The sequence below is a fragment of the Alligator mississippiensis genome, chromosome 2, assembly GCF_030867095.1.
Source record: "Alligator mississippiensis isolate rAllMis1 chromosome 2, rAllMis1, whole genome shotgun sequence".
Lineage (NCBI taxonomy): Eukaryota > Metazoa > Chordata > Crocodylia > Alligatoridae > Alligator > Alligator mississippiensis.
Genome location: NC_081825.1, coordinates 124135957 through 124160724, shown reverse-complemented (window position 1 = coordinate 124160724; position 24768 = coordinate 124135957). Strand labels below are relative to the sequence as shown.

Sequence of the window (24768 nt, the reverse complement as noted above, 5' to 3'; positions counted from 1 at the left end):
ATGAACGAATGGGGACAAATTGAGATCCCTTGGTGTACTACATCCTAGCATCTTAAGCAAGTTCTGAAACTCATGGGCCAATCTGGTCTTCCTCTCCCGCAGGTAGACCAAATATTGAAAAAAACCCCAAAACAATAATTTGCTGTACAGTGTTCTTCCTAACCTGAGTCTCCCAGTTTGGGAACACATCTAACATCTTACAAGAGCTATTTCAGCTGTAGGACAGTAGCAGTTGTGAATCAAGGCCAGTGTGTGATGATATGGAAGGCCCAGTTGTGGACAGAGACATAACTTATTGGTCTCTTATGTTTTCTAGAGTAAGCAAGCAAATTCTGCCCTGACCAGTTTCACCATGGTCTCCATAAGTCCTGGCCCAGACTGACAGGTTATTTATTGCACTCCATTTGCTTTCCACATCCTTGTTTCCTTGTACAGGCAGAAGGTATGGTTTAGAAAACATACTAGTAAGAAGTAGTTAGAGGTATGTAGTGAATTAATATGTTCTGAACTTCTGTAGCTAAAAATAGGTAGCTTATCATACAATGATTTGTCTGTAGATTCATGGGCATATAGAGTTTTCTTGGAAAATTTCTCAATGCAATTATTAAAAATATCAAAGACAGGTTTTAATCTATTTTACAAGATTTTTTTTAAAGTGCTGCATCAGCAATTTTGAAATTTCTTAGGGAACAGGGGTGTTCAAAATTCTCATTTAAAAAGTGTGGTTTTAAAGGCTTCTCAAGTTGTAACTGCCTGCCCAATGGATTACTAAAAAGTTTAGAGCTGCCAAACCATGGTAATACCTATCTCATCCCAGAAGAAGCCTGGTAGCTTTAACATCAAATCAAGTTTTCTAGTATTCCTAGGCTACCTGATGCAGAGCAGGAAGTCAAGTACCCCTAAAAGTTCTGGCTCAAGCCTGGATTTCAATAACTTCCAGGACAGTCAGGATCTAGACAGCATGGCTGGGAGATGGGAAATCCTAAAAGCACTTTTACAGGAAACACGGAAAAAGATTCTGAGACAACCCACAAACTGGACAAGACTGCAAAAAACCAAGCAGGTTACCAAGCCTCTGTGGTTTGTCAGAGGGCCTAACAACATCACCACATTTCCAACAAACATTTTGTTTTTTGGTAGATTTACATTTTCTAACAAAAAGGAAACGTTGCTTTGGAGAATTTCCAAATAGCTCAAATCACAAAACTATATAAGGTAACATCACACGTTGAGATTTCAGGTTGTAGCTTCCAAAACCAAGTGATCTTGGTGAAATGGTCAGATAGGAATTACCTGTGAAGTGGCAAAGTGAGTTAGCCATCTTTCTATATGAGTAGCATACCATCCAGGGGTCAAACATCTCTTCTGGAGAGTTCTTAATTCTGAGGGAGCCCAATGGTCTGAGGTAATGACTTCATAAAAATTGAACTTCAGAGCAGTGGGATCCTCATGAAATCGTTGGTGCTAATATAATAAAGGTAGATACAATTAACCATAATTAGAAAAATTAAAATGTAATTGAGTAAAAAGTAAACAAATAATACTATAGTGGGTTAAACTCCTGAACACTGAACTATTTAGAAAATTAATAGCTTTACCATGACTCAACTAATAGAGTTCCATGGTACACAATGGACAGTCCATTTTCAAATGTTTCTCTTTACTCTCCTTTCCCTAACAGTGGTAGTGGCAATTCTTTGTCTATTCCAAAATATCTCTTCATGTCCTAATGATACATACATCATCCTGATATATACCATGCTGATGTTCTTGATAGCAGTTGTGATGTGGACATGGCATTTGCCAATGTAGGTGCAACCAATTATTTGCTTTTCACCTTGTGTACCCTTCTGTGAAGGTGCAAGTGACACGGTAGGAAGGGGTATAAACTGCAGCAGTGAACTTTGTGCTTTATATTGTTATTACCAGACTTTATGTGAGTGTACTTGAACTTTTGTTGCCTGATTTACATCATTATTACTGACTGCTTTACTTGTCCAAATTTGTCAAATTTTACATGTATGATTCCACATAATTTTAACAATGCTAGTGTGTGAGCCAAGCCATCACTTTCCAGATTTGTCTTTTATGAAAGGATACAGATTACATAATGGACAAGAGATGGTTAGGAAATGAATAAGGAACAATTAACTGTTAAGGAAAATTGACTGGTTTTCTTTAGTCTTCAGGACTAGTGCCTTATAGCATGGGATACTTAGCATGTGTTTTGTTTAGATCGTAGTAAGCTTTAGGGGTGTGCAAAACAGGCCCTATTTGATTAGGATTCGGACCAAATTGGGGACAGTGATCTGATTTGTTAATTCGGATCACTGTCCCTGATTCGATTAGGCTGAATCCGAATCTGAAGATTTGATGCTGATTCAAAGAGTCAGCAATTTGGACATAGACACAGGTTTAAAAGTTTTTTCTACATGCCTTGAGGTAGCAGGTGTGGCTCATGAATGCTGTGATGCTAGGGTGCATGGAGTATCCCACAGGAGCACGGCGGCGGGGTGTGGGGGGGGAACATCCTTGGCGGCAAACCTGGAAGTGGACCGGAAATACTTCCGGTCCATTTCCCGGTCTGCCAGGGAGCATGCTTGGGGGCCCCCTGCTCTTCGCAGCTCGGTGATCCCAGGTACAAGGGGACCCCAGATGCCCCCTAGACCCAGGAGGCACCAGTCACTGGGCTGGGGGAGAGTTGGGGGGCGGGGGGCAGGCCCCTCATGCTCCATGGTGGATCCAGAAGTGGACCAGAAGTGCTTATGTCCACTTCCGGGTCTGCTCCCAAGCATGCTGGGGAGCCCCCTGTACTTCTCTGGGATGCTCCATCTGCCCCAGCATCACAACATTCAGGAGCCCCTGCTACATAGAGGTATGTAGAAAAAATATTTGAAGCTGTCTCTATGTCTAAATCGCCAAATCTTTCTGAATCTCTCTGATTCAATTTAGATTCAGAGATTTGGCCACTGAATTGGGCCAAATCTCCACCAAATCAAATCAGGGACTGAAGCTTCACACAGCCCTAGTATGAATTGCCATGCCGTATTAAAAATTGGAACACGTTCTGAGCAGTCTCACAGTAATGCTTACTATGATCTCAGATCATTGTGGACATGGTTGGAGCTGGCTGTGCCCCTGTCCCTTCTGACACTGACCCCAGCACTGACACCACAGCTTGCACATATGCCCATGAGGACATGCAACCCACATGCCAGCAGCCTGTGTCCTCCCTGCTGCATGCTGAGTATAGCCCAGGCTGGGAGTGTCTGCCCCTGGCATGCTGGGGTGAGCCACATCACTGCTATTAGTGGCAGGCAGAATGATGCCAGGGAACCAAGCCCAGGACAAGGTGCCGCTGCTTCCATTGGATCCATGGGGTAAGCTAGGTCTTTGCTGTTGCCAGTCTTGAGCTGGCTCTGATATGGTGATCAGGTGATTGTCAGTCCCAGTCCTGGTACCTCATGGGAGTCTTGAACCAGCTCCAGTCTGATGCTGCGCTTGGGACCAACAATTAGCTCATTGCTGGTTGTTCCCAGTCCCTGTACCACACTGGAATTATGAAATCATATTATTTCTATGGAACAAAATATAGCTGTTTCAGCTCCAAAGATAGCTGAACAAGTTGCTTAGTACAACCCTAAGGTACCACTCCCTGAAAAGTCATAACTTTGCTATGATACCATGGCACCAACATGTTTAACTAATGGAAAGTGTGCATGCTCATGTTTTAACTGAAATTAACATGTCCTAATGTGCTACATGGCTCTTTTTCTGACTTCTTTGAAACTCTGAATGGTGTGCCATACTTGCATACCAATCAAGCTGACTCTGTTGTCTAAAGAATAGAGATTTGAAAGTTATGTCAGATATACGACAATCTAAAGTGATTAGCCCTTCGTAGTAAGAAATTGTTCATTTTACCAAAACATTATTGGGTGAAAAAGAATGTTTACCATATAAACATTGTCAATTGGAATTGAGATTAAAGTAATTCTTTACAACTGGAGGCAGCCATTTGTCTGGAAAGTTACATTATATATGATACTGGTATCACAGTGGGTGCTGAATAAAAAAGGCTGTAATTCAATATTCATTCAGCTTCTAAATTGTGGCATGTACTTTACAGTAAATTCTACTCCTACTCAAAGACATAATGGTAAACTCTTTGGAAATTCACAAGAATGGGATGTAAGTTTATTATCACTTATTGCTTCTGAATTCATAGCCCGTTCCTCAGTGGCAAGGTCCTTACCTGATACCAGGAATATGCTCGATCAGATGGGTCAATGAGAATGGTGATGAATTTGGCCTTGGGGATCAAGGAAGCTGCTCGTTTGGGAGCTTCCTCTGAATGGAAATAGCTGGCACTTTTCTCAAACAAGAAGTCAGTTGTAACATTGGAAGGGCTGGGGAAGAAACCCATATACCTGGGAACAGGGAAAATATTATTTGAATTAAACACAAATTAAAAATCTCAAAGTTTCATGCACATGTTTTGTACTTAATGGCATGTTGAAACATTACTCTTCAAATATAATTTAAAACAGAAGAAATTGAAAACAAAATGGGCACAAGTTTCATTCTAAAATTTTAGCTATGTTGCCTTTGTGACAATAATGCTAACAGTTAATATCTTTAAGCTGAGTAAAATATTGTTGATAAATAAAAATTTCAGTAAATTTTATGAAAAAATGGAATCTTGGGAAGAATTGAAATTAGTCACAAATTTGGACTGGATTCATTGAATAGTTTTGCCTAATAAAATGGTAGAAAAAACTGAAAATATTAAATATTGTCTGTGTGTTTTAAAATAAAAATATTTTGTTTTGACATTGATTAAATGAAAGTTCCCAATTTTTGTTTAAAAATGGCATTTCTTTAAAAACTGACCTACTTTAACTTAATTACCCCAAAACATTTTACTATAAATGTTTTACTTTATGTCAAATGAAATGTATTAGGTTAGGTTGAGTCTCCAATTCTTTGTTTTGGGGTTTTTACTCAACTGAAAAAAAACAGTATTTGTTTTTCAATTTTTCACTGAACCAGAAATCCAGAATGTTTTCAGCTTTATTCCTGTGCCTATATCACCAATGATGTTCAGGAGTGATTAGGAGGTCATTAGATATTATAATAATAATTATCTTTCACTGAAAAACTGGAAAATATTTTGTAAAAGGGCATTTAAAAATAAAAATGTACATGAATTAGGATGTAAAGCCTCCCAGCCCTGAAATAAAGGGATGTATGCATTGAAGACATGAGGGAGAATTGAGACTGCTTCTCTAAGGGCATGTCTCAGTACTATGTGAAGGCAGACTGCAGTGAAACACATGGATTCCAGTCCTCAGGTGCTACACCATGAAAAATGCTCCTTTTCCCCAATGAAGTAGCAAGAGCAGGCCAAAAATCTTTCTGCAGAAAATTATGTTATGGGCATGATTCAGTCCACACTAAGGTAGCTACATTACATCCATGTCAGGGTGTAACATGCACAAAGGTCATGGTTGCCTTTTTCTGCAGTGCTCCTGATTGTGGTCTTCAGGTGGCAGAGAGAGTCGAGAAGTCAAAGGACAATAATCATGGTTCAAGGGAGGACAGGAGAAGACGGTTTAAGCCATCTTTATAGTTTCCCAGTTCTTAGCTGTTCAAGGGTCTGGAGAGATCCCTGGCATTAATAAAATGGTCCTGGAGAGGTGCTTTCATTATAGCTTGTGTAGCAATGATGTTCCATAACCTGCACAGTGCTTCAGGAGCAGACTCAGCATGTGCCCTCTGACTGTCAGTCCACCTCCAGAATGCTCCCTTTGCCCAGGTTTGCAAAAGGATCTTTTGAATACAGACTTCCTTGCTATCTACAATGGGGAAATTGTGCACTGGCTGGATCTATGGTTTTTAAAGCCCCTTTATATTGCTACTGTATCATTAAGCCAGTGTAAAAGGTCCAGAGCAGGGATTATATTTCCCTGACATCCATAAAAATTCTATAGAAAGAAAACCAGAGAAATAACATGACAAGCTTATTTTTATTCTTCTGAATCTCTCTATGCAACTTTGTTTATTTTGAGCTAATCAATAGAACTATTCTAATTTGTAACAGCTGATGAGCTGGCTTTTTATATTGCATAGAGCAAGATGGATTTTTATTTAGAAAATATCTAAAATCAATACAGAAATAGCTTCTGTTTGTTTCTGTGGAGTCACTGTAGGTTAATTATCCTGTATGCTATTTGAATATACCCCTTTGTATTGACCATGGATCAAAGTGTATGCTGGGGTTAATAAAATACTAAAAGTAAATTTGCAACCTTTCTTATCTTTGGTTATTTTAAAATCTCTACATGTCCCAGATATAAACAAAGAGTACACAAAATTAATAAACTTGCTGCTAACAATACGAATCAGTCTAATAAAAGGCATCAGGACTCTTGCTAGATCAATAGCATGACACACATTCTACTATGCAGTATGGAAAAAAATATATGCAATGAAGCATCACTCCTTCCTTGGTTTTTATGACATTTTGAACCTAATAATTGAATAGTCTCTTAAGTTAAATGTAACTGTGGTGGTAACCTGCCTTTTCAATGAGATTTTATATGTTTTGTTATGCTTCTATATTCTAGAAAATATATTCTGTTTTTATGTTGGGTTTTGTTCAATAAAAACAGCTTAACTGGATTAACACTTAAAATATATGTGTGTTATGATATTCATCCTAAATATCAGTCTTTATCTAAATTTGAGAACTGTTAGAACTTTTTGGAACATAAATGTTTACAAAACAAATTTTTAAATGAAAACAATAAAAAAGTATTAAAATGCACAGGAAAAAACCTCAACCTAAACTTACTTATTAATGGGTGTCTTTTATTTTGACCAGTCCACATTTGACAGGTTGTGTCAATAATTACATTCTTACTTATGCTAAGTAGGACTTCACCATTAGTCCAGTTAGAGGAACAAGCAGAAGTAAAATCAATATAGTCAAGCTGAAACCATACCAGAGAAAGTATTACTTAACGTGAGGCAGGCCATCACAGTTGGACTCTCTAATATGTTAATTTAATTAAATGTTAGCAACATTACATAATATATAAATAACGTTAAGGATAACTGTTGATTAAATGTCCCATCATTATGAATTATTTTCTCATTCCCTCAGATAGTGCTAAGCCTAACAAATTTATCTGGTAATTATGTATGTGTTAAACATACTTCCATAATTGCTCATATGTGATTTAGTCTGTGCTAATAACAAACATTTCTTTCTTTGTTATTCTTCTTACCAGTCAATTCCCTTGTGGTAGTTGTTTCCATTAAAGAACTGAACTTCTTCAAATGTTTTTGGACTAGGGAGATTACTGATGATGGAAGGATGCATGAGAAGAAATAAATAAAGTGCTGTTGTTCCTAAAGAAAAAGGAAACTTTAGATTATATGATGTTTTCAGGTAGGATAAAAAACATTGTAAACATTTTGTTTAAGCAAGTATTTCTGAACAAACACATGACTAACTGTACTGAAAAATGTTCACAAGAAAAATACCTAGTGCTGAAAGGCAGGTATTAGCATGCAGAATATCCAATTTAAACACATAATGCATGTAGACCTATTTATTCTACAGTCAGTAAGCCTTTCACATTTACAAAAATCCAGATAATGTGCTCATGCATGCATCATGATGTTTCTATTGATTTTTATGGTTTCTATATATGTAAGTGTATATACATGTATGGCTTATGTATATGTGTATGTGTGTGTGTGTGTGTATGTGTATACACACACACATACTCATGCACACACACACACACACACACACACACACACACTAATGCATATGTACAGTATTAATGATGTGGCCCTAACATTAGCAATGTATTTCATCTTAAAATCTTGTATACTTCATGTAATGCTTCATAAATAATTATTGATGGTCTCCATTTCCATTTCTCTCAGATTCCCTTTGTCATCTATGCTTTATCGTCTGTGGACTGTTTAATGTTACAGGATAAAAACTCTTGTCCAGGAGACAGCATCCATTTCCAGCATAGTAGATGTAAGTATCTTGGATAGCCTTCTTGCAGGAATCATTAAGAAACAAAGAGGATGAAAGATGATGTTTGATTTTAAACAAGCATTAGCAGATTGTCTTTAAAAACCTTTGTATTCATGGATTATATGCCATTTAAAACTTGTGCTTTATTAAAGATTTTTTTCCCACTGTGTCATCATTAGGATGGCAACTATGGTGACTTAGGTGAGAAATCAATGAAAAATGGCAACAAATAAAGATAATCTTAAATATACATATTTAAAAGTTAAGTGTGCATGTGTGGTCATGTCTACACAAGACAATACATCACCATAGCAACATACTATGGTGACATAGCATTGGCAGGCAAAAAACGTGATGCCACAGCTACGTCGCCATAGTGGCACGCTCCCTCGCTATAGTGCATCATTACAGCCACATAGTGGCTAAAAATAACAGTGTGTCATTGGCACAGCACAGTAATGGTGTAACAATGGCACCATAGGGGCACATGTAGATGCACTTTGTGTGTGTGTGTGTGTGTGAGTGAATTATTTATTACTTGTTTGATTTATATGTTGCCCTTCACATCAAAATGCTTATATATATAAATATTTAAAATATATATTCTAGAGGGAATACCTAATGTTTAGGACATTTAACTGGATATCAGGAGTCAGTGTCTTAGTGAACACATGTACACACTCATTAATGATCCATAATTACGGCACATTACGTTTAGTACCTGTAATAACAGGTACTAAACTTAATGTGCTGTAATTGGCGCTACTGCACATTAGTGCAGATGAATGCTTTTTGTGTGATGCTTAATGCTCATTGGCCTAAATCTACTGTGCATCACTGCATTAGCACAATTTTTGCCAGTCACACCAATAAGCGGTAGAATTAGTCCAATGGGCATAAAGCATCTCATGGAGATGCACCTATTGACTCTCTCATGAACTCTAAATAATCTTGGGTTAATCTATGGGCATGTGCATAGGTTCACAGGACCTGATCTATGATCACATGGCTTACTTTAAGATGCATGATTGTAGATTGGGTCCCCACTTGTGCTCACAGTCAGTGCTGAGAGTTGCATTAGGAATACAATCTAATTAAATCAGGACTAATGGATCTGAAAGGAGGATTGGTGGGATTGAAGGGGGCAAGGGTTACATGCAGAAGTGGTGTCTGTCCAGGAATGGGGGGGCACCAAAGAACTAAAAATAGTTCAGTCAGGATCAGGGGACTAGTGCTAACAAAAGCACAGCCCCGTGGCTCAGAGGTTGAAACAAGCGGCTGGGCTTTCCCAGCCCCAGAGATGCGCTCTAAACATGTACACAATTTCAGTGAGATTAGAATGGGTTATCCCAATGTACATAGTGCACCTCCTTATTTTAACTAAGTTAGATTGGGCTATTTTTGCCTGATCTACATTTCCCAAACATATGTACAGTTGATCTAAGTGTAACATCTGCATGTACCCTAAGATGCCACTGTACTCTGCTTTCTACCTGAGTTCAGACTAACTCATTTAACCACCTCTTTCTATCTTCTGTAGCAAGTCAATAATGATACTGGCTATCCCAGAGGGACATTGTGAGGATTAATTAATCAATTAATGTTTGCAAAGTGCTTTCAGATCCTGAAATGAAAGGGGCAAGTGATAAGTAATTTTATTATTAATTAGGATATCAACAAAGTAAAGATATTGGATAAGAGGTCTTAACAGTAATTTTCCCTTTGGGTCTCATGACATACTGTTTGTTTATTGTAAACATCTGCATTTACTTTCTTGACTGCACTCTTATTACAAATGTATTGACTTGAGAACCCAGAAACACAATAAAAACTTTTGTTAATCGGTATCTGAAATAAGCATATAAAAATTGTAATGTACCACTACTACTTAATCTTATATAGCGCTTCTCATCTTTAGCTCTCAATACACTTAACAAAAGAAATCAGTATAGACAGTAGAAAGTATTAAATGCTCTAATTGAAGGCATCATGTCATCAGTGAAATATGTAACTCTCTATTGTCATCATAGATGATTCTACTTCAACATCTGAGAAATTAATCAGCACAAAATCATCCCTTACATAGGTGCACACTAAGTTTTGGTAATTGTCTCTATTTCATTTCCAGTGTCTAATTGCATTGTTCTCATTGTTGTGGAATGAAATAATTCACATTCACTGTGAATAAAATTTACCTCTATACAGAGTGCCAAAGAAAAGACTGTGATATTAAACGTTTCCCTAAAACAGGGCATTAGCCTTTTGACACAGGAGTGAACTTTATCCTGATTTCCTATAACTGCACTGAAATTAGGCCAGAGAACTATAATAGAAACAGTAGAACTCACAAAAGGAAGTTATGTCAAAATTCTAGGCAAAAGGAAAAAGATCAAATAAACCAAAGTTGGAAAAAAATTCCTTTAAAATGTTTAAGAGAAAATAACTAAAAAAAATCCATTTGAACCTCTTGAGCCTGTCCAATTCAGACATGTTGCTAAATCTATTCAGGCCCCTTAAATCTGAACAAGCAACTGAAAACAGGCTATGATGGGAAACCCCTGGCCTTCTTCTGATGGAAATACCATGACAACAATCTGTGCTGTATTCTAAAAGTACTTGATGGTTCTGGAAGAAAGCTCTTATGTTTTCCAAATCAGTTTGCTCCATACCATAAGCAACAGAAGAGTTAATTATAGCTGTCCATTGGCATTCAGAATATAGTACCTCTATATAACTGAATCTGCTTCACTATGCTCTGTACTAAATATGTAAGTATAGCACTGAAAGGTAAGGATACAATATCTTTAGGATTACATTCTTTATTCAAGTAATTTAAATTCACTATCTTCTCACCAGTTTTCTGGGGTCCTATCACAAGAAATTTTGGTAGATGGTCACAAGTTTTATCTCTTGACCAGATATCCCTGTGTCGCTTATCATCACATGGATTCTGAGGAAGAAAAGAAAGTTATTTCTGTCATATTGGAGAATATTTCAAGTGTCTTGTTCTTGCAAAGTTACACAGCAGTTGTGAAATGTTAGTCTCTTTGGAGTCAATAACAACAATCTCCAAATTTCTTCTTAAGAATCAAGGCCTGTAAGATATTGATCACTCTGGCGTTAATTCACTGAGGCACTTAAGTACGTTTGGCTCGCACTTGAATGATTTGCTACACTAGGGCAAAAATACACTGTAGCTTGCAAAACTGATCCCTAGAGTGGTCAATAAAGTCAAGCAATTGTTTAAAACTTTATAGGATCAGCTACTACATGTCTTTCTCTCTCTCTATATATATATTTATATGTATTGATAGGGTAATTATCTACTGTGACCTCGCACATAATATAGGACACAGAATTTGACCAAATGGTTCCTATATCATGCTGAACTACAGTATATCTTTATGTGTTCAGCATCATTCAGGAGTCCAGCTGCAAGGAAACACCCCCATACCTTTCCCAGAGAGGGTGAAAAGAGAAACGAGGAGAAAGGACTCCAGTCTGTGGGGAATTTGTAGCAGTAGAAAAGAATAAATGTCCATGGCCTGTAAAATAGGCCAGACTTAGCACTCTTATTGGAGATCTTTTCTCTTGGGCAAAGAAAATGAAACACTTTCTCATCCTTGGAGGAAATCTGCCAAAATCAAGAATTATATCTAGCAGTACTGTTCACATTGCTCCTTCTAGTGTTCTGTCTAAAGTGAAACATGATATTCTCCAGGTCTGTCAACTGAACACATTTCATAATTATTAGATGCATCTGCACATGTGCCATTTAGTACTTGTGTTAGCTTTAAACTCATTGCTACTGCACAGTAGCGGCAGGGTCACACTTCATGCCTGCTAATGCTACATCGCTGTAGCAACGAGCTATATCAACACAGTGTCTCTTATAGACATGCCCACTATAATGTTAGGCAAGCAAAATGCTCCACATCCCCGCCTGTACTTCCTTAAATACTCATCCCTCTGCCCATAGTAAAACATCCCATACACCTAAAAGTAAAACCATGCCTAATCACTGCATGATTGGGCATATGTTCTATTGAATCAAGTTAACAAAATATATTAGGGCAAAACCTTTAGCACAAATCAATGTAGTTCTACTTCAATGAATGGAAGCACCACCAAGTTTACTAGTTTTTACAGCTTGCCCAAAGTAATTTCTCTTTCATGACACAAACGTAAAACTGAATTTGCTAAACAAGTTTCCATGGAGTTCTTATGTTATGCATCTGAGATCACACATCAGCACAACATGCTCTAAAAAGGAGAAAATGGTGAATATATAATAATGTTCTGGACACTTCAATGTTAGCAGTATGGTCAATGCTGATACATACTTGAAAAGATGTGAAAATTTGTGGTTTATGGGTTATAGAGATACCTTTCCTCTTTTCAGAATATAACAGTTCATGATGAGTGTTTCTTTTGTACAGGCCTCTTGTTGTTTCAGTGAAGGTAAACATGGTCTCTGGGTTCCTTATAACAGATACGGTGACATAATGCAAGTGATTCCACATTAATGGATGCAATGAATCTGCATTGTCTGCCTTGTGGTAGATCTCACTATCTGCTATCTGTATTGATCTTATTGATTATGTATCATAAGATAATACAATATGATGCATCAAGAAAATAAGAGAGAGGAGGGAAGGAAAGCTTTTTCCTAGACAAATAGCATTCAGCTGCTCTCAATATGGCCAGTATTTGGTTGAATAAAGCCAGGTGGCCTGATTTATCTATATCTATAAATCTATTCTTAGTCAAAAACTGTTGTTTATGTAGACAATTAAATGAACCTAAAGGCATTTAAAACAAACCAACTTCATTTTTAATGTCATAATAATTATTTTCTTAAAAAAAAATTAAATTAGGATTCTCCTGTAATTTAAGAATTATGACTAGGATTACCCTGACCATGTATTACCTGCCAGAGAGGGTCCTTTTGTTCAGGGAAGAGTTCAAAGTATTTGTAAGCCAGCTGAACTGGAGGTAGAGTCTGTAGTTTTAAATTAGTCCAACTTTTAACAAAGTTGGCCAAATTCACAAAGGTGTATAACCCTAGGCGGTCATTCCCATAATTGGACAAATGTGTCATGAAGATGCTGATCTGAAAGGGAAACAAAACTGTTTAGAAACTTTACAATAGCTGGACACCAGTGGATGTGGCAGTATCTGCTTGGAAGTTCAAGTCTTGTATTTCCCCACAATAACTATTACATAACGAAACTAGATTTGTAAGGAATTACTTTGGCACATTCGATACATTGGATTGCTAACTTGGGAGCCTTTTTGTGAGTTCTACAGCTCCAGCTTTGTCTGCATCTAGACAATTACCTCAAGGAGCATTTATTCACTCATCAACTTCCCAGTGAAATGCACATAATTTACAAAATAATTCTTCTATGTTGAACTGTATATTTCCTTTTTTTACCTCATGAAATGTCATACTTTTCATGTGTACACAAGCCAGAATATTTGCTTTTCACCCAAAATATAGAAATTTTACAATTATACTAGAAAGACAGTACTAGTGGTCCCTCCATATTCTGGCCAGCCACAACCACCCCCAACCAAGTATCCCCAATGTGAGCAGGAGTATAATATGTACCATATATATTTAAATACAAGATGAGTTTTTTTCCCCTAATTGGCATAGGAGAAACAGCCCCTTGTCTTATAATTGCATGAAAGGAAATCTGATTAAAAACACCATTTATCATTAAACTGCTGCCAAAAGCAGCATGTGCTCAGTAATGGAAACCGAATATGAAGTTGATTAAATACAACCATGACTATAAGCATGACTATAAAACATATGGCCAAAATTGGGCAAACACGCTGATGGGAAGTTACCACAAGGACAGATTAGTGCAACCCATCTGAATTAGATATGTCATAGGGCTCATTAAGCGCAGTCCCCTGCACTGCTGACATTTTTTCAAGTCATGGTATGCCACTACACTGATTACCTATTTACTTCCTTTTGACAGCTGAGCTGTGCCTTTCTTTCCCATTTTCAATGATTCCCATTTCTGCATCAGCCTAGCAAACATCACAAAATAGGGCCCAAACGTGCCACTCAGGATCCCTCTGTTGCCCCCTCTCTCAGCCTGCAGCATGTGATTAGCATGGCTCTGCCCTCCATGAGCTGAAGCTGAACCACGTTGCCCTGCACTTCATCTGCATATCATTTTTTGGAGGCTCCCAGGACCCATGACAAAAACACTCCAGGCATGGGTGGGGGGCTAATTAGTACATGGATTCTTTGTGGGGGCATATCTGGAGTACAGACACATACTGGAATATAGACACATACAGTCACTGTGGCTTGAAATCCTGTTGACTCTGCTGGGGCCCAGCCCAATGAACTATATGATAAATCACAAGCCTTTGGTTTTGGACTAATATCTATGGATCTCATTGACTAGCATCATAGATACTAGTGTATGATACTAGTCTATGAGTTAATGTTTTCAAATTTGCTCCTCACTTCCATTTGCTCAGGGAGAGCAGGGTCTGACAGTAAAAAGAGGGGGAAAGGGTTGACAAAGGAAAAAGTTGGTGGAAATCAGAGAGCAAAGAGGCTACTTGATCCCCAAGATTTTATTTTCCCTGCTGTAGCAGTTTAAGGGGGACAAATTCAAGGCAAACCTCCAATAATTAGATTCTATACCTGGAAAATTATAAGAAATTTATAATTTTTCCATATATAGAATCTAATTATGGGGTGGGGGGGATCATTTTTTAAGTGGGGGCATCTTCTATTCAAGTAAATACAGTAAATAAACTTTTTCAAAGATGTGACTGGGTTATAGAACATTATGCCTTAACGATGTGTACCACATTTTAAGGTCTAATCCTGGCCACTTGCATGATCAGAGGACAGCAGGGGCAGGCCCTATGAGGAGAGGCTAAGGGACCTGGACCTGTTCAGCCTTCACAATAGTGGCCATCTATAAACTTACCAGGGGGACCAGAGGAGAATGGGTGAGATCCTATTTCCCTGAGCGCCTCCCAGAGTAACAAGGAATAATGGCCACAAGTTGATTGAGAGCAGGTTCAGGCTAGACATCAGGAAGAACTACTTCACAGTCAGGGCGGCTAGGATCTGGAACCAGCTTCCAAGAAAAGTGGTGCTGGCTCCTACCTTAGGGGGTCTTTAAATGAGGCTTGATAACTACCTAACAGGGGTCATATGAGCTTAACTTAGTGGGGGTCATATGAACCCAGTATCCATTCCTGCCCAGGGCAAGGGGTTGGACTTGATGATCTGCTCAGATCCCCTCTGAGCCTACATCTATGAATCTATAAATCTATGGTTTCATGAAACTTGTAGAAGACTGAGGGAATGGACCTATTATCAGGTTTTCATGGAGATAAAACTTGAGCAGAGACTTTTTTCCGTGTCCTATATTCCTCTATCTGTTGCTTTTCTCCTGGGTCCAAACAGGCAAAATCAGTCCAATGTTTTTTGATAGCTCAGTATGACCTCCATTGGTTATGAATTTGATGATATATCTGAATCATTCACTGTGTTTTGGACTTAAAATGATGGGTGCACTTTACAGAGAAAATGTGAAAACATTCCTAAAATGTTATCTAACCCAATTTAGGTTTGTTTACTTAAAGATAGCAAGTCAGCTAGAGAATTTGTTTTTGGAATCCAGAACTTTCAAGCTTTTATGAATGATGATATCTCAAATTAGATATCACAAATAGATTGAATTTCTTCTTCAAAGCAATGTGCTTTCTTTTAATTTATCAACCTTATTTTGTTTCTCTTTAACATGATCACTGCTTTGCAACATAGCATTCTAAGGGATAAAAAGAGGAATTTGTATGAACAGTGTGATGAATAACTTTGTATAAAGATATAAAGACAGTAAATTAAAATTCAGGACTGCAAAATTTATAACTTAAATATTCACTGTTTAGCTTTATAGGATGCTATCAAGTAAGATTTTACTACTTGTCTACTTTATTCAGTGGACTAGCCTTAAATAGGATGTACACTGACAATGGAAGTTAATTACAGAATTTTCAAGAAATGTATCCCAGTGGTAAATGATCATCATACATTTCCCTTTGTTTTCAGCTGAATGGCTGGAAGGTTACCATGAAAGAACATGCATCTGATCACAATAAGCACAAAATAACTTATCTCACCAACTGCAATTAAGAAATAAGACATGTCATGAAGTGCATTTCTCAGTAATTATACCAGGATTCAGACAGTGTTATTATGAGGTAGGAGGTGGCAGGCAAAATTACTTTTAAATGTCCAGGAAATGCAGTGATCTTCAGGGCACGTTGACATGGAGATTTGCATTTTACCCACCCATCTTAATGTTATCTCAGGAAGGAAAATAAAAAGAAAATCCTGTCATGCTTGTGCATTTACTTGTGCAATTAGAGGGGTGGATAAGGCATCCACAGCCAGTGAAATTTTCACCTTAACCATAGTCCTGTGCACCAATCATAGCAGTGAATTAAGCCTCTTCTTCACATCAAAGAAAATGACTTCAGTGCTCCTAAATGGGAAACATACACCCCAGTATAAAATCCCAAACCAGAAGCAGCTAGATACCTGAAGGACACATACTATTCTATCAAAGTGCCACTTACATGGTAAAATATATTACAGGAAACTAAGAGATTTGGCATCACACCTAGCTATTTGAATGAGGATGAAATGAGAATAAATGATGAGGTGATGTGGGGATTCAGCAGATTAAAGATTAAACACCCCAGGATGCTTAATGATGCTGTATTTTTTTTTTATCCATAGGGAAAATATATATTTCTTCTATATATATAGCATGGGTGTACTCTGACATCACTAGGTGCAGCTACTCATGCAATTAATGTGAAACAAAAAACTCTGGAGCCACTTGAACCAGAGGAAACTGGTCCTGGGTGCAGTGTCTACACATGTGCCCAGGATAACAGTGATTTGAGCTGGGATGGAGCATCCCTGGGCTGGGAAGAAGTATGGGCGTGGGGGGGGGGGTCAGCCTTGGGCTCTGGGGAGCAGTGTTGGGCAGGGGTGGGGCTGCCTGGGACATAAGGGTGCTAAAGTGTGGAGCCATGTGGCTAGACAGCAGGCAGCCCCCACACTTTAGCACCCTCATGCCACACCTAGCCCGTCACCATCTACATGTGCATTTTACCACAGTTAGTTCCTCTGCTGTAAGATAGTACAGTGGAGTTATTTAATTTACTGCTCCCTAACGCCAGTGCATGTATAGACAATGATGCTTTACTGCAGAGCTAATTAGTCTACTCTGCAGTATCTCTGTGTAGGTGCACCCACTCATTACAAGGTAAAGTCATGCTGAGCATGGCAGCCCTTAATTTTTAGGGACCCTGGTGCTAGGTGGAGCATACAGTCCCCAGCAAGACATATGGACTGTCTAGGGAAAGTTAGGTACCTAAAGAAAGGGATTAATAAAAACATGCTGAGCCATCTAAACCAGCTACAAGGAAATACCAAGGAAGTGAGCTGTGCATTTGCCCTCCCCTTTATGAAGACTTTGATGCCTAACTCTGCACTGGAGGGAAGCACTTAAATCTGCTTAGTATTCATAGGCACAAACCCTATTCTTCAGTTAGGCATGTAAGCAAGGTCAGTTCATACTCAGAGGAAGAAGAGGAATAGGAACTGAAACTTGAGTCTTCTATAGCCCAGCTATTTGACCTAATGACTGAACATTTCTCACACCCAGGACTGGCATTAGACTGGTAGAGAGTTATACACAGGATAAGAAGTGCTTCTCTCCTTTTTCTCCACCTGAATGCCAACCAACTTGCATAACTTAACCTCATGGCATCCCCCATGGTTTGGGACTGTAGGCAATTGCCTTGACTACTTGCCCAAAAAATGATTCTGATATGGCCCAATAAATATTTACTTATTTAGGCAATGGGAGCAACTCCAACAAGATGACTGAGCATGATGCATGACAACGGGCTGTGTTTCTCAAATATTATTGCATTCTTCTGAGAGATGGGAGACCCTAAGTAATACCCTGCTGTGAATCAGGCAGAGGGAGAATTTGAACCCCACACATCTAGGGTATCTAGTGGCTAAAAGGGGGAAATGCTTTTTTTTGGCTATTACTGGTATAAAGTTAGATGTGATCTATGCACATATGTACTGGGTCTAGCTCTGCAACTGAGAAAGGCAGGAAAACATTTATTTAGTGAATCTTGCCAGGACTTAGTTGTGAGATAGGCCCTAAGCAGCCAGGGACTATCACAACTCACCCAATTCTGAGCAAACCCAGCAGCTGGCATTTAGGCACTGACAGTACTTTATTCGGAGACACTTAGGCTATAAGAGAATTTAGAAATCACCAGGTACAAGTTTGTTTCTGGAGGATTAAAAACATGGATTTAGAGGCCTATGCGTATGTAGAAGTGTTACATTTAGATGACCCTAACCAAAGTTAAGGCGGTGTAAATTTTTGGGTGGGCAAGTGTTCACAGGGCTTAGGTCACCCTAAAATGGTGCCCTCAATCTAAAGTTAGTTCTCATCAGGGGTGAATTAACTTTATGTTGGCAAGGGGTTAACCCAATCTAGCAAAGGTTACCCCAGCCTAGGGAACACCTGCATGCATTCACAGCATATCCCCAGGGGTGGGAGAGTCCAGCCACTCTCCACAGCCCCTCTGGCCAAGCTATTTTTACTCCCCTGCCAGCCCACCCCGCCTCAGATGAGGTAGACCCCCTTGGACCTGCCAACCCCCTCGACTCACCAACTACTCCTGAACCCGCCAGCCTATCCTGCAGACCTGCCAACCCATGCACCCCTGACTGCCTTGCTTCTAGCTGCCTGTACCTCCTCCCAGCAAGCAGCAAATGCTTGCATGCTCTGATCCCAACTCATATTAAGCTGGCTTAAACTAAAACCTGTTCACACCCTAGGTGTCCCTTATGAATCTAGCTCTACATCATTAGTAACCAACTATACATTTCATCCTGATCCAGGAAAAATAAAATCAGTGGGACCATTTACAATGTTTTCGAGTTAAGCACATGCATGAGTGCATAGCTGCAGCAAGGCCAAAGTGCTCAAGTTTCAAGCCCTCAGGGAGCAGTGATACTGCTGACCAAAAAGGCTGCATGCCTCTTACTCTGCCTTTTACAGTAACTGTAGGATAGAAGCAGCGAGCTTTCCATTTTCACCCCTGTAGCCCAGCCAATGTGCCATTCCTTTCAGAGCAGGCCCATAATGTTTAAAAACATGTCCATTAGTTTGTTACATTATTTATAAGGCTTTTAGTACTTCTATAAGGCGAAGATGAATGGAACTTAGGCGAAAGTGTCCCTCATGGCCCATCTGCAATGAGTTTGCAATGTACCCACTTTATTCCACAAAAAGTAATTTATTCTTCATTTTGATTCTGTTCTGAGTCTTCTCCGAGCAGAGACTGGCAACAGTACAGCATTAAAAAAAACCACCCAAAGTTGGACTATGCTTAAATTACCAAATGCAGTGCTTATGCACTTTGCATTTTAGAATTATTTGACACAATTGGGGTATACATTACAATATCCAAAGCTGTTCACTGGCGCACACTCCTGAATTTCTTAGCTATTAATGAAATAGTTAATCTGTTTTATGTGTATATTCAGTTTATTAGAGGTTGTTTTTCTTCTGTGAAAAAAGTCCAGCCCATGAATGTGTGACAAGTATTTCCTATAAACTATTTAAAAATGATGAAAATGAAAGCATTTATAGGAAACATTAATAGAGATGATTATCTTATCCATGAAGCGCCTCTTGTTTCTGATGAGTGTCAGAGTCTGACAGTGATATTTAATAGTCTTTTAGCAAATAAAGTATATGCCAGTAAATCCCATCTCTCTCTTTCTCTTCTCCCACTCTGAATCATACAGATTATTTTCTGTGAAAATGTACAAGCATCAGACCCTTCAGAAGTTTAGCTCATTTTAATTTAACAATTTAATTAGGACTGTACCCAAATCCAAACCTCAAACCTGAATACATTTGAACCCTGAGAAAGTTTAGATCCAAATTCCAGGCCCATTTCTCTATTTAATCTGCCCTTGTGTTGTCCTCTTGTTAGAAGTGAAAGCAAAGATTAGTTTATAAAATCACAGTTTACTGTTTAATGCTTCTTTCCAGAGCAACAGAGAATGATAACAAACCTCCATTTATGGTGTGCATTGTCATGAAAATGGATTTTACCTTCAGTGCTTCTATATGTAGGAGAAAATAATGTTTTGGAAAATTGCTGAGTTGGCACAAAGCCATTAAAGGCGTCTGGGGATGACAGTGGTAGTGGTTCAATGCATAATATTTTTGCGTTGCATTATGGTACTGCATGTGGTCATTAAGAAAGAACTTCTGTGCAATACACAATATTCCTGCCTAAAGAAGACCATGATGAGTTAGAACTGATGAAGGCAATATATGTTTCCTCCTCTGTTTAAATTAGTAAGTACTGTCAGTCAGTAGTTTAGGCTATAACCTTGTTGTTATATTTTCCATAACAAAGCATGTTATGAAACGCAGAATAATAATACACTATGGTGATTTACAGTGATTTAAGGATAGCAATTTTTTAGAAGAATCACAAGATGGTACTTTGTGTAGTGATCTAACACAAATGCTGCAAAGAAAGAATCACTGCATATCTCAAATTCCTAAGACTGGCAAGGGTTAGAGTTGAGCTAACCTTACATTTAATCGTACATGAACAATATGTACTAAATTAATATAATATACAGAAAGCTACTGAATAAAACCCCAATTGTCACTGCAATAAACGGATTAAAACCAATTGTGCATTTCCTTACTGTAGAGCTGGTGTTAGGCTTATTTTGTTCACTGTGGTGTAAGTGCCCAGAATACATACATTTTACATGAGAGCACAATTCAAGTGGTCCCCAAATTTGTACTGACATACTATATAAACTTAACATCCAACAATAAACAATTCAGGAGGACAGTTAATTAAGTAGGGAAGGCAAAATGAGGATTAAGTGCTGGATTAAATGGAGTTTCAGAATTCTTTCCTCTCAACTTTCTGATTTCTTCTTCTCATACTGCACCGCCATGTGCTGCACTTCAATCTCTCCCTCGCACTTCAGACTCATGCCAGTTTTTGAAATTTAGTCTTCTCTCTGTCTACCAAAGCCAGTCTTAATTTTTTCTCCTTTTCCATTTTATGTTAGGTAATAAGGACAATACGGTGTGCTATACTGTTGTTCAATAGTAGATCCCAATGGACTTTACAAAGGAAGTGACATTCTCTAGATGTTACAGACTAGGAAACTAAACTATAGAGAGATGAAGCAATTTTCCTTGGCCACTCAACAGGCCAATAACAGAACTGGATGACGAACCCATATGTCTTGGGTTCTTGTCTGATGTTCTATCCCAGTGGTCAACAACCCTGGCAGGCTACAGGCTGGAATGATTTAGCTTGGGTAGAGGCAGGCAGCCAGGTAGGCACTACGGGGCTGCAGTCACCACCTCTTCTCACAGCACGGGTGGGGAAGTAGGGGGAATGTCTGCTGCACTGCTTCTCCTCACTGTGGCACAGGAGAAGGCCCATCATTGAATACCAACAAGGCCCTCTAGTACCAAATGCTGCTAAAGCCCTGCACCTATGGAACACATCCAATGGCTCTGCAGCCCGTAGATTGTAGGAACAAAGCACCATACATGCTCATCCAGAAGGAGAGGAGTAAGACTCTCAAAAGCAACAGAATCTTCTTCCAAAGGACTAAGAGATCTCAACACAGGTAGCTGTTTTTTTTCTTCAATAGGACTACCCTCTGTCCAGTGAGAGACAAGGTGTCCTACATCATTGGAAACAGAAAAGGAGCTTAAGGGCATTGGCAAACATTTTAATATTGGTATACATCCAATTTTCATATTGTAATCCTCCTTTTTATTTGCCAGAGATGTTGGTATGTCTGTAGTTCCTACTGAGTAGGCATCCAACCTCACAGAACCAATACTACAACTATTGCTGACTTGACATGTTGATTAGCAAACAGTTCTAACAAAAAGGCCCAGGCTTAAATTGATCCACCCATCTATGATCATGTACTTCTACTACAGCTATTACGACATCTACATGCCCCTTAACCATGGCCCCAAAATAGCAGAAGAAATTATATGGCTTGTGCTGGGAAGTTTTTCTGCAAGTGATGATAAATATTTTCCATGACTGTCAATTCAGCTCCTTTTATGAACACTTAATGTATTTTAAATACAATTTATGCTGGGGAAAAAGGTGAGTTGCAGTTCATGGGCTAAGGTAGTTTTCATTGTACTGTTGCAACTGAGTTGTCCCTACTGATGTTCCATAATCCATGTTAATGGTCCCAATTAAGACACAACAGTAAAATTTCTTATCGCCTCTTTTCTAAAACAAACAAAATAATGCTACTGAAGTCCTCAGACCACTTGTGCATGTAATGTGTTATTCTTGTTGGCAAATTACATTTTTCCTGGAAGGGGGGGAAGGGAGAGGAAGAGTAGTTATTATATATTTCTTTTGTCTAACAAAATCCAACAGAAGCTACATCCTCCATGTGGTTATTTACCAGCTTCCCAGATTCTCAGTCATAATATTTGGATAGTGAATTATTCACAAACCAGAAATGTTTTGACTTGAGACAGATGAGTATGTAAACACTAATCTTCCTGAATAAAGAAGCTGGACAGTGACTTCATGAAGGCAGCACAACGAGGGCAGCTGTTTTAACAGAGAACAGAAGGCTCTTGCTGTATTTCAAAGAGCAATCGCTTGACGACCCATTTTTCTTTTCTTTCAGTACAGGCCTGATTAATTAAAAATTGAACACAGACTAAGCACAGTGTAATTAATTTTGGTGCAAACTTCTGGGGTGCACCATTTGTCAGTGGATTTAGGGTGCTTCAACCATGTCCTGAAGTAGCACTGATTTTGAAGAAAATTTCTCAATATAAAATACACCGTAAGTGACTTCCAACTGATATGAACTTAATACATGACTTACTGGCAGCACCAAATGAAGCCTCCTTTTTGGTTTATTTACAACAGCTGCTGTTTGTAGGTAGATTTTAAGGGCTCAGACCCCAACCTGCTCCAGGTTCTTTATGCTGTCAAGACAGCAAAAAGCAACCAGAAACCTACTCTTGGACTAAGTACAGACTTTCAAAAAGCCTGAGGTGAAATCAATCTAAGTTATATGGTTTTCTGTAAGCAGCATAGTTTAGATCAGTTGTAAACAAGACACACGTTCATCCTCTAGTGCGAGGGGGTGGAGGGACCAGGGGCAAATCTTAGACTGGGTGCCTCCATTTTTAATCTAGTGTACATGTACTGAACTTCTGTTTTATTATGGATATAGACCATCTTCCAATCACTTATATTGGTAAATGTGTAATGTATGCACCTGGCCTTGAGGTCAACCTCTTGTGGCATAATCCTCAGATGGCATAAAGTTTGTGTAGCCAGTGTTAGGGGATTCTAAACTTTCCCTGTGGTTTTAGATGAAGATGGGGCAAGTAAGAGACAAGTGGGGGACAGAACACATGGCGTTACTTAAGACTCCCATCTACAATGTCTCATCCATAGTAGTAGAATACATGATTATCAGGACTAAGACTTATTATGTAGGCTTGTACAGTGGCTAACACAATAATGCTTTGATGCCTGACTAATCACAAGAAGCAATATGTGGTAGGTGTGGTTATGTGACTGACAATTTCTAGCCACCTGTTCTGTTCAGTTTTTAGAAGCAGCAGCACTGAGATGAATAGTTCATATCTCAGTGGGTGTGTCTACATGTGGTAATATAAGGTGCATTAGCTATTTTTAAGGCACATTAAAGGTGTAGGTCTACACATGCACACCTTTAATGGATCTTCAAATGATGATTTTAGGTTATTCATGCCTAAATTTGATACCTGCAAAAGCAGGAATCAAATTTAGGTGCAAATAGCTAAAGTGCCTTAACACACATGTAGATGCACTAAAGAACATTACTCTGTGTATGTTGACTGCCTTGGGACTAACTTTAGTCCCAAGTCAGTCGGCACACCACATTAGTGTACTGTAGCACATGCACGTGTAGATGTGTGCCTAAATTGCCTTAATGTTCATTAGGCAACTGCGCATTAAGTTTAGGTGCATGTAAAACATGTGTAGACACACCGAGAATTATTACTTTAAGCCTCTCATGCAGTAAGGAAGACATCACTTCATTAATTTTATACTTGCTTCATGTTTTCTTTCTTCTCAGGTCTAAAAATACCTAATCATATGTAATAAAAATTGATTTTTATTGTTATTAGGTTGGTTCACATTGTGTTTCTAGTGGTGCCTTTCTAGGGTTGTAGTAGCTGAATCATATATGTTGCTTTTTAGTGTACCAGTTCAAAGAACATCAAGGACAGTATAACAAGGACAAGTGCAGAATATTGGACTTAGGGCACAAAAATATCCAGCATGCCTACTAGCTGGGAAGTGACCCTCTCAGCATCACAGAAGTGGAAAGGGATCTCAGAGTCATAGTGGACTCCAAGATGAAAATGAGTTGTCAGTGTGATGAAAATCATCAGCAAAGCTAACTGCACTTTATTATGCATGAGCAGATGCATGACAAATAGAACCAAGGAGGTGATACTTCCCCTCTGTGTGACATTGGTCAGTCTGCAGTTGGAGTACTGTGT

At 38.7% G+C, this 24768-nt stretch overlaps 1 protein-coding gene across 1 annotated transcript in view; it reads right to left on the bottom strand.

Moving 5' to 3' along the window:
* The window catches only part of NDST4 (N-deacetylase and N-sulfotransferase 4), a 182127-nt gene that overhangs the window by 19786 nt on the left and 137573 nt on the right, over positions 1 to 24768 (bottom strand). The window contains exons 9-13 of the mRNA XM_006269625.3: positions 12993 to 13175; positions 10916 to 11012; positions 7293 to 7416; positions 4256 to 4430; positions 1294 to 1464 (exon numbers count right to left, since the gene is read on the bottom strand). Coding sequence (XP_006269687.1) covers positions 1294 to 1464; positions 4256 to 4430; positions 7293 to 7416; positions 10916 to 11012; positions 12993 to 13175 — 750 coding nt within the window. The remainder of the gene's footprint in view (positions 1 to 1293; positions 1465 to 4255; positions 4431 to 7292; positions 7417 to 10915; positions 11013 to 12992; positions 13176 to 24768) is intronic.